The sequence below is a fragment of the Mesocricetus auratus genome, unplaced genomic scaffold (genome assembly GCF_017639785.1).
Source record: "Mesocricetus auratus isolate SY011 unplaced genomic scaffold, BCM_Maur_2.0 Super-Scaffold_100009, whole genome shotgun sequence".
NCBI classification, from domain to species: Eukaryota; Metazoa; Chordata; class Mammalia; order Rodentia; family Cricetidae; genus Mesocricetus; species Mesocricetus auratus.
In genome coordinates this window covers 55,887,416-55,902,676 of record NW_024429193.1, presented here as the reverse complement: position 1 = coordinate 55,902,676, position 15,261 = coordinate 55,887,416, and the positions used below count along the sequence as shown (strand labels likewise).

Here is a 15,261-nt window from a genome sequence, read left to right as displayed (position 1 = left end):
GGGTTCTTCTTCCCAAGTCAAGAGAGGCTGCCTTCTTCAGAAAGCTTTTGGGACTAGACTTCCCCAGGAAGATGATAAACATAATGCCCACCTTTCTACTTGACCCTAAACTTCCTCCTCACAACAGTGTCTAAAGCAACCTCCTTAAGCTGCTCTACTCACTAACTGCCAGTTTTCCAGCATGAAATGAGACCAATAGCTGGGCATGTCTGATGCGGCATCACTGTAGAAGTACAAAGAGTTATATACTGCTCTGTGCAAACACAAAACACATGTCATTTTTCAACCCTGTTATATCTACTGAATGAATTGAGTACATTGTTATAAAATGTGAGGGTAGGGAGAACCAAAACTTCAGTTGCCTCATAATGAAATTCTACCATATAAGAAAAAGAATCAAGTTTACACAAACTTTACCTGAAAAAAAGAAGAGTGCCAATTGATGTTAAGAAGCCAGCATTATTTATGCAAAATTCACAAACGGATAAACTCAAAGTATTAAAAAATGAGGGCTGGGAGTCAGCTCAGGGGATAAAACATGTGCTGTATAAGTGTGAATTCTCAGAAACCACTTAAAAAGCAAGGTAGGCATGACAGCCCACTTATTATACCAATGTGTACATAGGATTCCCTGGGGCAACCTGGCTCAGTAAACTGCCCAATTCTATATATTCTAAGCTCAAGTGACAGACCTTATCTCAATATATAAGCTGGAAAGAAAGCAAGTTGACACTCAACACTAACTTCAGTCCTCCAACTCCACATGTACACACAGGGATAAAGATGTTTGCCACCAGGGTAGTTACCTAACTTCAATCCCTAGGACCCACAGGGTAGAAGGAAAAAACAGATCTCCTCCAAACTATTCCCTAGGCTTAATGTTCTCTCTCTCTCTCTCTCTCTCTCTCTCTCTCTCTCTCTCTCTCTCTCTCTCTCTCTCTCTCTCAATAAATTAATTAATGTAATTTAAAAATAAACACAATCATTTTATTGCATGCCAAAATAATTTGACATGAAAACATCCATTCATAAAAAGCAATACGCAACTTCATGTGAAAAAACAAAAAAAAACTCAGGATAGCCAAAACAACCCTATACAATAAAGGATCATATGGGGGCATCACCACCCCTGACTTCAAGCTCTACTGTAGAGCTGTAGTAATAAAAACAGCTTGGTATTGGCATTAAAAACAGACAGGTAGACCAATGGAATCCAACTGAAAATGCTGATATTAATTCACACATCTACAAACACCCGATTTTTGACAAAGATGGTAAAATTATACAATGGAAAAACAAAGCATCTTCAACAATGGTGCTGGTATAACTGGCTGTCAACTTGTAGAAGAATGCAAACAGATCTATATCACCATGCACAAAACTCAAGTCCAAATAGTTCAAAGACCTCAATATAAATCCATCTACACTAAACCTTATAGAAGAGAAAATGGGGAATACACTTGAACACATTGGCAAAGGAGATCACTTCCTAAACAGAACACCAGTAGCACAGACTCTGAGAGCAACAATTAGTAAATGGAACCTCCTAAAACTGAGAAGCTTCTGTAAAGCAAAGAACACAGTCAACAAGACAAAACAGCTCCCTACAGAATGGGAAAAAAATCTTCATCAACCTCACATCTGACAGAGGGCTGAACTCCAAAATATACAAAGAACTCTAGAAACTAGACATCAAACTACGAAATAATTTAATTAAAAAATGGGGTATAGATCTAAACAGAATTCTCAACAGAACAATCTCAAATAGCCGAAAGATACTTAAGGAAATGCTCAACATCCTTAGTCACCAGGGAAATGCAAATCAAAACCACTCTGAGATTTCATCTTACACCAATCAAAATGGCTAAGATAAAAAACACCAATGATAGCTTATGCTGGAGAGAATGTAAAGAAAGGGGAACACTCCTCCATTGCTGGTAGGAATGCAAACTTGTACAGTCGCTATGGAAATCATTATGGCAATGTCTCAGAAAAGGATCAACCTACCTCAAGACCCTGCAATATCACTTTTGGGGATATACCCAAAGGAGGCACATTCACACTACAAGAACAATTGCTCAACTATGTCCGTAGCAACATTATTCATAATAGCCAGATCTTGGAAGCAACCTCAATGCCCCTCAACCGAATAACAGATAAAGAAAATGTGGTACATTTACACAATGGAGTACTACTCAGCAGTAAGAAACAATGACACTCTAAAATTTGCAAATCAACCGAACTAGAAAAAACCACCCTTTGTGAGGTATCCCAGACCCAGAAAGACAAATATAGTATGTACTCACTCATAAGTGGATACAAGACATAAAGCAAAAGATACCCAGCCTACAAACCACAACCCTAGAGAAGCTAGAACCCTCTTCCAGAAACAGATGGAAGCAGATGCAGAAATCCACAATTAACCAATGGGCCAAGCTCCTAGAGTACAATCGAGGTGAGGGAGGAGTGATAATATGAACAAAGGAGTCAAGACCATACTGACCCAAGCTAGTGAGAGATCACTGACTCCGTTCTGACAAATGGGGAACCTGCATAAGACTGAACTAGACTCCTGAATATAGGCGACAATGATGCAGCTGGGACAATATATGAGGCCACTGGCAGTGGGTCCAAGATCTAACACTAATGTACAAACTGACTTAGTGAAGCCCATTCTATATGAAAAGATACCTTGCCCAGCCTAGACACAGGGGTGTGAGGGGTGGGGAAGTACCTTGGTCTTGCCTCAATGAGATGATGGGACAGACTTAGTAACTTCCTAGGGGAGGCCTTACCCTCTCCAAGGAGCAGATGAAAGGGAGGTAGTGGGGGTAGCAGGAAGAGATGAGGGAAGCAGACCTGGGATTGGAATGTAAAAAATAAATTAATAAAAAAATGTTTAGCCGGGCGGACCTCTGTGAGTTCGAAGCCAGGCTGGACCGACAGCCTCCAAAACAATACAGAGAAACCCTGTCTTGTAAAACCAAAAAAAAAAAAAAAAAAAGGTTCAAAAAATCCATTCATGAGGGGAAAAAATCCAGCAAACTAGGAATTTGAAAAAATATCTTCAAGTTGATAAAAGGTATCTACCAAAATAATAATAAATAATGATGATCATGATAATGGTGACGATAATACAGCTAACACTATGTTTAATAGTGTAGAACCAGCCAGACACTTCCCCCCTGAGACCAAGAGCCAGATAAGCATCCCAACTCTTACAATTCCTATTAAATTTCATAATGGACAAAGCATTAAGGCAAGAAAAAGAAAACTCTTCTCTACAGAGAAAAATAAGACAACCCTTTTTACTAATAATATTACTCTCCACAAAGAACATCCCTAAAGCTAGGTGGTAGTGGCACATGCCTTTAATTCCAGTACTCAGAAGGCAGAGGCAGACGGATCTCTGTGAGTTTGAGGCCAGCCTGGTCTACAGAGTGAGTGCCAGGACGGGCTCCAAAGCTACATAGGAAAACCCTGTCTCAAAAAAAAAAAAAAAAAAAAAGGAACATCTCTAAGAATCTATTCAATTTAGAGCTACCAAAATTAATTAGTGAAGCTAGAAAACTCTCCTAGTAGAAATAGAAAACAGACCCCCGCAAGCTGTCCTGTATAATAAAAATGTTCTAAAAGGAAATACCACACCTAAAACCCTTTAAGAGCCTAAATAGGAGCTAGAGAGATGGCTCAGCGGTTAAGAGCACTGGCTGTTCTTCCAGAAGAACTGGGTTCCATCCCCAGAACCTACATGGCAGCTCACTACTATCTACCCAGGTCCAGGGGATCTGATGCCATCTATGGCCTCCACAGGCACCAGGCAGGTACATGGTATACAAAAATACATATAGACATAACACTCATACAAAGTACTTTTTAAAAACCTAAATAAAATTCTAAAATGAAAACAAAGTGTTCATAAATCCAAAGAACCAACTATTAATCTTCCAACTCTCTCTAACCTTATAAAACTCAACCAAAACTTTAATTTTGTAAAAACTAGGCAAGTGGATTCTAAATTTTGTTTTAAAGGAAAATCTTTAGATTAGTAATATTCAAATTAGAAAAAAACAACAAGTTGCTAGCAAAGTATTTCATTTTATTACCCTTTATGACCCCCGCCCCCCTTTTTTAATTGGTTTTTCAAGACAGGGTTTCTCTGTCTTAGCTGCCCTGGAACTCACTCTGTAGACCAGGCTGGCCTTGAACTCACACAGAGATCTGCCAGCCTGTGCCTCCCAAGTGCTGGGATTAAAAGGCATGCACCACCACTTCCTGGTTTCGTTCTTTGTTCTTCTTTTTTCTCTTTCTATTATTCTCTCTGCCTACTAGTCCTGCCTATCCTTTCTCTGACCCTTCTTAAGCATACAAACAAGGTATTACTTGACTACTCACCTCCTCTCCTGACAGGTAATATGCTGCGAGGAGGCCTCCAATAAATCGAATGTTAACTTCAAACACAGACACCTCTGAATTCTGTAGAGACAAAGTGAACACACTCACATACACAAAATACATTACAGTTCCAAGTGTTTTCAGTATTTGTTTCTCACAAATAGAATGTGTTTGAAGATTCTCATACCACACAACCTTATCTTCTATTAGTTAGTTCACTACAGTTCCTCTATTACATATCACCACAGCTTCCTGACTGCAAAAATCAATGGACTGTTTTGATGTATGCTACACAATCCTGAGATTATTGCAGTAGTCACTACCATTGACCACTGTTGGCTCCTTGTGAAGGCCTCCATTTCCTGAATAATGGATCTCAAGTCCTAAAAACAAAACTTCTCTAATGACTCCATTATTTTTATTTTAATTATTGTAGCATAAACTATTTCTATCTCTTCTCATGAATATTAAATATTTTGCTGGTACCTTATAACCTTACAATTGTTAAAGGAGATGCCAAAACACAAGAGAAATATGGTTAGTGAACTAATACTTCTGAAAACCAACTCCTATGTCAGAAATCAATGTTGATGTTTGCAGCACACATACATCAAAATGAAATACAGATGGCTAGAAATTTAAAAAGTAAAATACAGAAGTAGAAGAAAAATGTGGCAACTTTCAAACTTAAGAAAGCAGTAATGTGTAAGAATAAAATCCAAATTATGTAATAAATCAATTAAGAATTTTATAGTTCCCTAATATGAAAATTATCTACTAGAAAAGATCATAAACAAAACTAAAAGGCAAACAAATTGAAGCAAATTTATCACAAATATTTACATATGTAATATACAAACAATTTCATAGAATTCAATTCACAGTGGAAGGAGAGAACAGACTCTCACAAGCTGTCCAATAATCTCCATTTACACACTGCAGTATGCATACACATATAAATATAGCAAAAGGTTTTTATAATAAATAGCAATAGATAAAAACTTTTAAAATAAGAAACTAAACAGAGGATGGAGAGTTAGCTGTTAGGAGCACTGACTGCTCTTCCAAAGGATCTGGTTCAATTCCCAGCACCCACATGGCAGCTGTGTCTGTAACTCAAGGTCCAGAGGATCTGATGCCCGGTATAGATAAACCTTCTACATAAGAGAGTCTATATGCAATGATCATATAGGCTTATATACGGGGAAACTTCTAGGGCAGGTAATTCATCAGGTAAAGCATCTGCCATGAAGGCATGTGGACTGGAGTTCAGATCCCTGGTATTCCCATAAATACCAAACAGTTATGGCAGTCCTCCATGCAACCCCAGAGAATAGGAGGCAGACATGGGAGAGAGGGGATCCTCAGAGCAAGCTGGCTAGCTACGCTGGCAAAATAGGTAAGCTATGGGTTCAAGTGAGAGACCTTGACTCAATATCTAAGGAGGAGAGCAATCAGCAGTCAAGGAAGACTTTATCTAACATTAAAGTCCTGGCCTCCACATCTCCACATGCAGCCCTACTGTAGACATCCAGCCAACCAGGTGGTCACATTGGCTGCAACACTGCAAATGAAGTCAAAAGAGTCTCCTCTTCTACACATTAGAGGTCAGGCTGCCTGCCACCAGCAATGCTTGGCCCTCCCAAAAGGACAGCAAAGAGCCACAAAGAGCTGAGCAAGAGTCACAGGAGAACTGGACCAATAAAAAACTGAGGAGCTCCATGCTACTACTCCATGTTAGTCTTGTAGCATCCTTCCTTCCACCACTACCCCTGCAAGCAGTACTTAATGTTAATTCAAATATTTCCAATATGTATCAAACAATAGGATATGCAGTAGACATTCAGTACACAGAGGAAATAGAGCCTCTTCAGACTGTAAAAATAGCCTTCACACTCACTTCTTGCTTTTGTACATGCCCTCATCTTTCTAGTCCAAGTTTAATGGGGCTCTATTAGGGTTTTAGTTTTTTTTAATTACACTTTTGGTCATAAGTAAAGACATAAAAATTCTCAGTCTCTCTCTGCCTTACCCAAGACCCTTAAGACTAAAATAAAAGGTAACATCCTAAAACAATACCCAAGCCTTATATCCCAAGACTCAATATCAGATTCAGTGCCTTATAGTCTAAGCATTTTAAATCTTGCAGTAGCATTTAAGCCTCTAGTCTACTAACATCTCTTCCAACAGCCTCCGATTACTCTTTGAGTAACATGCTCATTAAGATCTATTACATTCAGATCCCTCCCATTTTTTTTCTGATATCTCACTAACTTAGGATTCTTTTGTTTGACTTGGTCATATGGGCCTGATTGCTATTCCCAGAATGGCAAACTTGAGGCCTGATGTCACTTTATACTTAATACTCTCTTAGCTGACCGTTTTCCCTCATCTCACTATGTGAATCACTCTGTTACTTCTTACAGGTCTCTGAACAAAAATATCACCTTATCCAACTTTTTTCTGGCTACTGAATTTAAAATAAGTCAGCCATTAGTAATAGCTTTTATCACATATTATATGCACAAATAATATTTACATCATCTATTGCTATATAATTATTTGTAAAATTCTTATCTCCCCTCACTTGAGAGAGAAGGTAAGAAAAGTTCTAAATGGAGAGACAGAAGAAACAGGGGAGAGGCATATAGATAAAATAATGACAGAATTTTGCAGACCATGAAAATACAAATGCTCTTTTGTTTTACATCTTTGAAGAATGGTTCACATGCTAATAGAATTAGCACAGTGGAGAAACAAAGGGGAAAGACAGATCACCTTTTAACAACTGGACTAACAGACATTTTCAACACAGCATAACAAGCAAAGATGACAGGCATATGCTTTTAAAAGGCAAGAGAATATAATCTCAAACCTCTAATTCTATCCTTAGCCTTGATATTTATTAACAGTAAGCCTTATAGCCACATGTACTTGGCTTCCTTAGGCTATCTTCTCAGAAATGTCATATTAATAAGGAAATCTTCAATAGTTAGCAATATTCCACCATTGCTTACTCTAATCGGATATAGTCTATTATTATTATTATTAATGTTATAAACTAAGTATTAGTAAAGCAGTTTATTAATTTGTTAGACTTTAGTTCATTGCCTCTTCCCCTGCTATTATGTCCTCAGCTAGCTAAGACAATGCCTTAAATGACAATTGCAAAAATTATGAAGATAGTGAGAAAAGGTGAGTATTTACACAAAAATAATAGAACAAATGAGAATCCCAAAAGAGGAATGATGCCCTAGCAAGGGTTCAGCAAACTGCTGAGAACATGCTTACAGCACAACTGACACCTTCAACTGTGAGGCCCGCAATAATCAAGCAGCAAACACCATATGTAACTGCTAACTGATGGAAATGTATTCCTCACCTTCCTAGAATCAGATTCAGTGACTGGTGAGAACCACTCAACTAGTTCATGATGGTACTTACGTGATCTCTCGTGTACAGAGCAAAGTAGTTCTCTGAGAACTACGTTACAAGGGCACTAATTATATCCACAATGGCTCTGCCCTGATGACCCTTTCTAGTTCCAGCACATTAGTGACTAGATTTCAACATGAATGTGGGAGGATACAGGCATTCAGACCAGAGCATTAACACTGCACTTTCATAACTAAGTTAAGGGATTAGATGAATTGTCAAAGTATACACACCACACTGAAATCAAGGTTGTCTTCAATCCACCTTTGCCCATCCATGAATTCATCATGAAGCCCCATGATATAAAGGGTGTCCAAAGCATCCACTATGGTGGCACCCATCTGTGAGCTTCCTATATTTAGGAGGAAAGAAATAGCTGTTGTTAAAAGCATCCCCTTCATATGAGGTCATTTTTAGTTTTTTTTATATATCAAAAGTAAATCAAAGATTATAATGATCAAAAAATAACATGACTGCTCATTTTCCAATACTACTGAGAAAGAAAAGGAACCAATAAACATGAACACAAAGTAGAACTAAAAAAGCTAAAGCAGAAATAAGTTAGAAACAAAAGTGTCAAAATGACAAATTTGAAAGATGGTTCTATGAAAACAACCATATAGTGATGGGGGAAGCCATTCTGTGTATATGCTTGTCTGAGTGGTTGATAAATAAAGCACTGTTGGCCAATAGGTGGAACTAGGAGTCGAGGAGGATTCTGGGAAAATGTAGTCAAGGGTAGAGAGTTTCCATGTGATCCTGGGAGGGTGGTGTCCTCGGAAAGGTAAGTCCTTATAAAAATATATATTATTAATTATGGATTAATAATTAAGTCAGAGCTAGGCAGTAAGAATCCATAGCAAATGGTCAACAGCTTTATAATTAGTATATCATCCTGCGTGTTCATTTGTGAATGATGTGACTCTAGGACCAGGCTGGTGGCAAGAATGCATGGTACAATATAATAATTCTATTCCTAACCTAGTTTTTCAGAGAAAACAACAACAACAAAAGGAAATAAAAATGCAATGAGTAAAGTAAAAATATTTTAAAAGTCTTACTTTATTTTCACAATAAATTTCAAAACCTTAGATTAGCAGGACAGAGATCTTTCTGATAATATATTTCACCAAATAGTCACTCACTATAAAAGAATCACACATTCTACAAGTTTCATAAACTAATTCTACTTTAGTGTTCAGGTTGACAATTCCAACTCTATACAAACTTTAATAAAACAACCAACCAAAACTCATTTCATAAATATCATATACCACTGTTGGAAAATATGAATTCACTAAGAAAAATAAAAGTACCATCTGATCTCACTAGTGTCGCAGAAATAACCAGGCCAATTGGTAGGCTACATTAAAGTGGACTGTTCAGATTTTAGATATTTAAATCAACATATGAATTCTAGATTAAGGTCTGAATATTTTAATTGAATGAAAATAGGACATAAAAATATCAGGATAAGTTAGCAAGAAATGCATAGCACTAAATACTATCATTAGAGAGATCTCCAATCAATAACTAGGACTATACTTCAGGGATGCTGCTCAGTATACAGAGTACTTAAACTTAGTCAGGCTCACACCTTTTAATCCCACCACTCGGGCTAAAGTCTAGGCCATCCAGGAGGCTATATAGTAAGACCCTGTCTTCAAGAGGGAGGGAGGGAGAAAACTACAAAATATCCTTCATGAATATGAAAACAAAAATAACTAAACATTAGCAAATCAAGCCCCAGTTAAGTCTGAAGTGGAAAAAAATTGTAAATGCACACACATATACACAGAGTCAAAAGCAGTCTGTATAAAGCACTGCAACCAGATAGTAATAGTATATGCCTTTAATTCTAGCACTTGGAGGTGGAGGCAGATGGATCTCAATAATAATAATGATAATGATAATGCACTGTGATGTCAAACAGTCTTTGCTGAATCAAATCCCTCTTTTTAAGTGCAAAAAGAGCTCTCTTTAACATAACTCCACAATTCTCCAGAATATACAAATAAAAAGTATCCATGCTGGCCAACCACAGTGATACAAACCTATGATTCTAGAACATGGGAAGCTGAAGCAAGAGGATAAGTTATAGACAAGTAATAAACAAGCAAAACTTTGTCTCAGAAAGCCCAAAGATTTGTTCTATTAGTCACATCTGGATCACTAGGACCAGTGCTAAGCTATGTCTGCAGCAGTCTCCTCCTCCTGATCTCACAGCAGCAGGCTCACAGAGGGTAAGACACATGACTATTGCCCATCAGTGAGCAACAACAAAAACCAGTGATTCTTTCGATCTTATTTCTAAGAAACCCAAACCCTTCTCCCATTCTACAAATGCAGTAAGTAGTCTGAAGACTTGAAACTTCAAATGTTGAAGCCTACCTATCCTGCTAAGAAACCAGCAAACACAGGGAAGGAAGAAATAGGGAAAAGCTGAATTAGGTCTCTACTAGGACCCCACAGAGATAACTTGATGGGGGAAGTCCTGTGTATATGTCAATAAAGTACTGTTGGCCAACAGGGAAGCAAGATAGGTGGGACTAGGAGTCTAAGAGGACTCTGGGTAGAAGAAACACAGGGAGTCAAGATGTAACCGCCACAGGGGTAAGAAGCCCGGAAACTTTTCTCCGGTAAGAGAAATACCTAGATTGGCAGTTATGAGGTAAATACTTAAGTCAGAGATAGGTAGTAAAAAACAAGCAAGGCCAGCAGCTTCATAATTAATACAGCGTCTTGTGTGTTACTTGGGGACTACAACGCGGCAGAGCCCAGGCGACTGGCGGGGGAGAAAAACCAAAGCAGCTGACAAGGAAAAGGCTTCTCTCTACAATAACTGAATGCTATTTTTGTGGAAGTCATTTTGAAATGGGTTTTCTGTTATCAGAGAGTACCCTGGTGGCAAGGACTAACTAGAGTGATGCCAGGAAGACACTGATTTCAGTTGCCAGATAAAAGAATCATTTACAAGTAAAGTTAAAGGAAAGACAAGCTTTATGTTAACTCCCTGCAACCTGCAAGACTGAGTAAAAGTGCAATACCTGTCCACATGACCTACAGTAGCAGAGAATGGATTTAAGAAAACTGTTTGGTTTTGTTTGCTTGTATTCTACAAAGTTATAATAAATTTGGGGTGACAGGTGAGACACCGAACTACCATTCTTCAGCATTTTTTTTAAAAAGTAGAAACTTTAAAAAAAAAAAAAACTCATCAAATCATCTTCACTAGCAAGAATAAGATGCACAAAAAGATTAGGGCAAGAACAATTTTTAGAATTAAAAAAACCTTCCATAAACTTTCTGTATGAATATTAAACAAAGAATAGTAAATGATCTATTCTTCCTTAGCAAATTATTTGTCTGGAAAATAACAAAACAAAAAATAATAAACTCTATCAACACCTAATTCTGACTACTGAAAAACACAGACTGCACTTGAGTTCTTATCTACCACTTTACTACAACTTCCTTCTTATACGGTGTGTTCTCCATGAGCTAAAATACTTTTCTGTCTTTAAAAAGAATGATTAGGTTAGAGGGAGGAAAAGAAAGGGAGAAATTGTATAATTAATTTTAATTTAAACTAAAAAATATTTGTAAGCAGGATGAGAACTACCATCTGTTTGGTACATGATAAGACATGAGATGAACTGCACAATACAACTGGCAAACAGTGAAAAGTCAGGGCTGGGGATGAGACTCCAACAGTAAAGGCACTTGCTAAACAGCATGGCAACCTGAGTTTGCGTCCTGGATCTCCATAGAGGAAGAAAAAAACAAGACCTCCACCCATGGGAGTAGGGAGGAGATATGTTTCTCCACACAGTTCCATAGCTCATGTATATGTACACACACACACAATTTTTAATTTAATGTAGAAAATTCACAGTCACCTATTTTCAATACATGTTTATCTTCAAATCCTTAAAGCTCATTGCCTATCGCTGTGCTCAATATATAAGGACAGTCACCAGAAGATGACCTAATTTAACTGACCATTAAATATACAATGTCTTTTAGAGAACTGTCATTTGTGACATCTACAAAGCAACTGGAACTTTTCATCTGTAATGCATTTGCAGAGGAAATATATTCTATTTCATTAAATGATATCAGCTAAATAAAATATATTATGAAAAATCTGGTAGCTACTGACTAGCCACCCAAAGGAAATCTTTTCTTCCCACAACTTTCAAACTCAGGACAACTTAACCTTTAAGATATTTTTTCTGACCAAAAAAGAAAAGAAAAGAAAGACACACATATTCTGAGAAATAATACCATTAGAAAAATTTGTAACAAGTAAAAATACTGTTATTTGAACTATTACTATGGCATACTATAAATAATAAAGAAAACTGCACTGCCTGTGAATAGTGTATAAGACTTCAGCATGTGTGTTCACCAATAGATACTACCAAGACAGCCAACACATCAACAGTCAAAACAAGAGGAAGGAGTGATGACCCAAGGGACAGCTCTGACAATTCCCAAAACTAACCCTGGGTTTAATGAAACATGCTAGTCAAAATTAGTTGGGCAAGTTACATTTAACAAGTGAACTGAGCTGAAAAGGAAAAAGAACAAGCTCAAGAATAATACAGTTCTTACTCAGACCTATTTACACCCCTTCCTCAGCGAGTGCACGTGCGCGCGCGCACACACACACACACACACACACACACACCATCAATGCACAACATCATCCACTCAGTACATCATCATCCACTCAATTACCATCAAATCACTTCTGGTGCTGCCTATTAAACTTCTAATAGCACACTGGAATCTCTAAACTGTTCCTCTTTCCTTTTGAGTATCAGAAATGGCACTTACTACCTTGAAGGGAAAACAAAAAAAACCCTGCAAATAGATACCTACCATTATGGCATTAAGCAAACAAACAAACAAAAAGCAGGAGGAAAAAAAAGCTTTAAAATCCTTAAATGAATGAAGTATCTGAGTCAATACAATATCTAACACAAAGCTATGTATTCCAGTGCAACTAGAACTAAATCTTGGCATACTAAAACAAAAAGTTCAAATTATAGCTACACAGAATAGAGATCTTGGAGAGTACTTTAAAAGGCTAGATCTTGTTTTCAAAGATAAAGGAAGAAAAAACAAACAAACAAAACAGTAATTCAAAAAAGTTGACCTTACCAAATATGTTAGTGGAGTGCCCTTTCCTTGCAATAGGTCTGAGCTCATTATGTCCCCATCCATATGTTCTGTAATTATCCCAGGCATGCTTCATCATCTGAGAAGAGAAAAATTACAATGCTCCACTTGAAGTTTTCCACAGACTATTTTACTTCATGTAATTTAGAGCTGGGTTATTATATCTTTACCCATTCTGCCACGTTTCCTACATTAGCATATAATTCAATTAACACTTGTTTCAGATACTTACTGTGCTGGCTAGCCTTTTGTCAACCTGACACAAGCTAGAGTTATCTGAAAGGAGGGAACCTCAAGTGAGAAAATGCCTCCCCACCTCTAGGGCATCTTCTTAATTAGCAATTGATGAAAGATGGGGAGTGGCGCCATCCCTGGGCTGGCGGTCCTGGGTTCTATAAGAAAGCAGACTGAGCAAGCCTGCAGCACCCCTCCATAGCCTCTGCATCAGATCCTGCCTTCAGGTCCCTGGCTTATTGGAGTTTCTGTCATGACTTCCTTCAATGATGAAAAGCAACAAGGAAGTGTAAGCCAAATAAGCCCTTCCCTCCCCTTTTGGTCATGGTGTTCTGTAGCAGCAATAGAAACTTTAACTAAAACACCTACATTCAATTTCAATCTATAAAACAAAAAAAATCAGACGTAATCAAAAAGTTACTTGGGGGAAGAAAAGTAGCTATTTGGCATTCTTTCCTTTTATAAACTACTAATGCTTTGGGAAGCAGCTCGTCTTTCTTCACTGTGATAATGACTAGATTGTCAATCAAGGGGCTTTGCTTCTACCACCAATTAATTCAGCCTGACTACACAATCTCTTACCTTTAGTCCAGAGACCAGAAGATTTAAACTGTTGCAGAAAGAGAATGTAATCCTAGGTAATATGGAACCAAATGGCCATGTCTGTATTCTATCTAAAATTGATTTTTCAGAACCAGCCAAATGAAAGAAATTTAGCTCAGAGGTTGTAATTTGTCAGTCTTTACTCACAGTGACTGGATGAGTACATAGATCAAGTAGGATAATCAAGTCCTTTGTATTCATATTAGGACAGACATTAAGAGGAAGGAGATCATCTCATTATATAATCTCAAGGTTTATGTAATATAATTTAATCCTAAAACTGATAATGACTAACTCTCTCCCAACAATGAAAAACTAAGAAACAAAAGGAAAGAGACAGAGAAAAATGCATATTACAGACTTAGAATGAGCCATGTCAATGCCCCTGTTCAAAGGATAAGGAACCACTTAGTAACAACTCTGGCTACGTCTGTGAGGGTGTTTCACTGAGGAAGAAAGAGCCACGCTGAAAGTGAGTGGCACCATCCCTTCCACTTAGTTCAAACTGGGGGAAGGGGGAGAAAGGGAGGAAGCCAGCTGAGTACAGGACTTACCACTCTCTTCCTTCCTGACTGCAGATACAACATGACTAGCCATCTCACCTTCCCTGACTCAGTTTGTCCTTTCAAACTGTGAGTCAAAATAAATCCACCCACCCTTCTTCCCTTCCTTCCTTCCTTCCTTTGTAGCTCCTGTCAAATATGTCATGGCAGTGAGAAAAACTGCCAGACCAAGTTTTAAAAATATATATCCATTATATATATACCTGACTGTATAAATTAAATTTATTCTTGTTGATGCTGTTACACCTCATGAAGCTTCTTCTCAAGCAGTACAACTGTAAACTATACTCAAAGTTATCAAGAGCCCCAGTTAACACAGTTTAATTCAAATTCACTAGAGCTGGTATTCTCTTAATCAGGAATTCCTAGAACTACTAGAATTCCTTGAAAGAATTCTGAGGCCAAATAAATTTAAAGTATTTTGAAATTATTCTTTTTCTATCCTTCAATCCATTAAGAATCTTTGAAAGGAACATGGTCCTAATAGCAGTACAGTTCCTTAAAACATGGCTCATACAGCACAAATTGTTTAAATCCTTGTTTGTGACAGAATCTAGTACATTACCTTCAAAATGAGTATTTTAAATTGTTTATTCAATAAACTTATACATGGACTCCACTATATCATATAAAGTCCTGTGGTTTTTTTCTTTGTTGTTGTTGTTGGTTTTTTTTTTTTGGTTTTTCGAGACAGGGTTTCTCTGTGGCTTTGGAGGCTGTCCTGGAACTCACTTGGTAGTCCAGGCTGGTCTCGAACTCACAGAGATCCGCCTGCCTCTGCCTCCCGAGTGCTGGGATTAAAGGCGTGCACCACCAACGCCCGGCTAAGTCCTATGTTTTAAAA

The 15,261-nt window shown here is 37.7% G+C and overlaps 1 protein-coding gene across 1 annotated transcript in view; it reads right to left on the bottom strand.

Annotated features, from left to right (window-relative positions):
- The window catches only part of Man1a2 (mannosidase alpha class 1A member 2), a 110,956-nt gene that overhangs the window by 70,389 nt on the left and 25,306 nt on the right, over positions 1 to 15,261 (bottom strand). The window contains exons 3-5 of the mRNA XM_040752147.1: positions 13,000 to 13,096; positions 8,064 to 8,182; positions 4,396 to 4,476 (exon numbers count right to left, since the gene is read on the bottom strand). Coding sequence (XP_040608081.1) covers positions 4,396 to 4,476; positions 8,064 to 8,182; positions 13,000 to 13,096 — 297 coding nt within the window. The remainder of the gene's footprint in view (positions 1 to 4,395; positions 4,477 to 8,063; positions 8,183 to 12,999; positions 13,097 to 15,261) is intronic.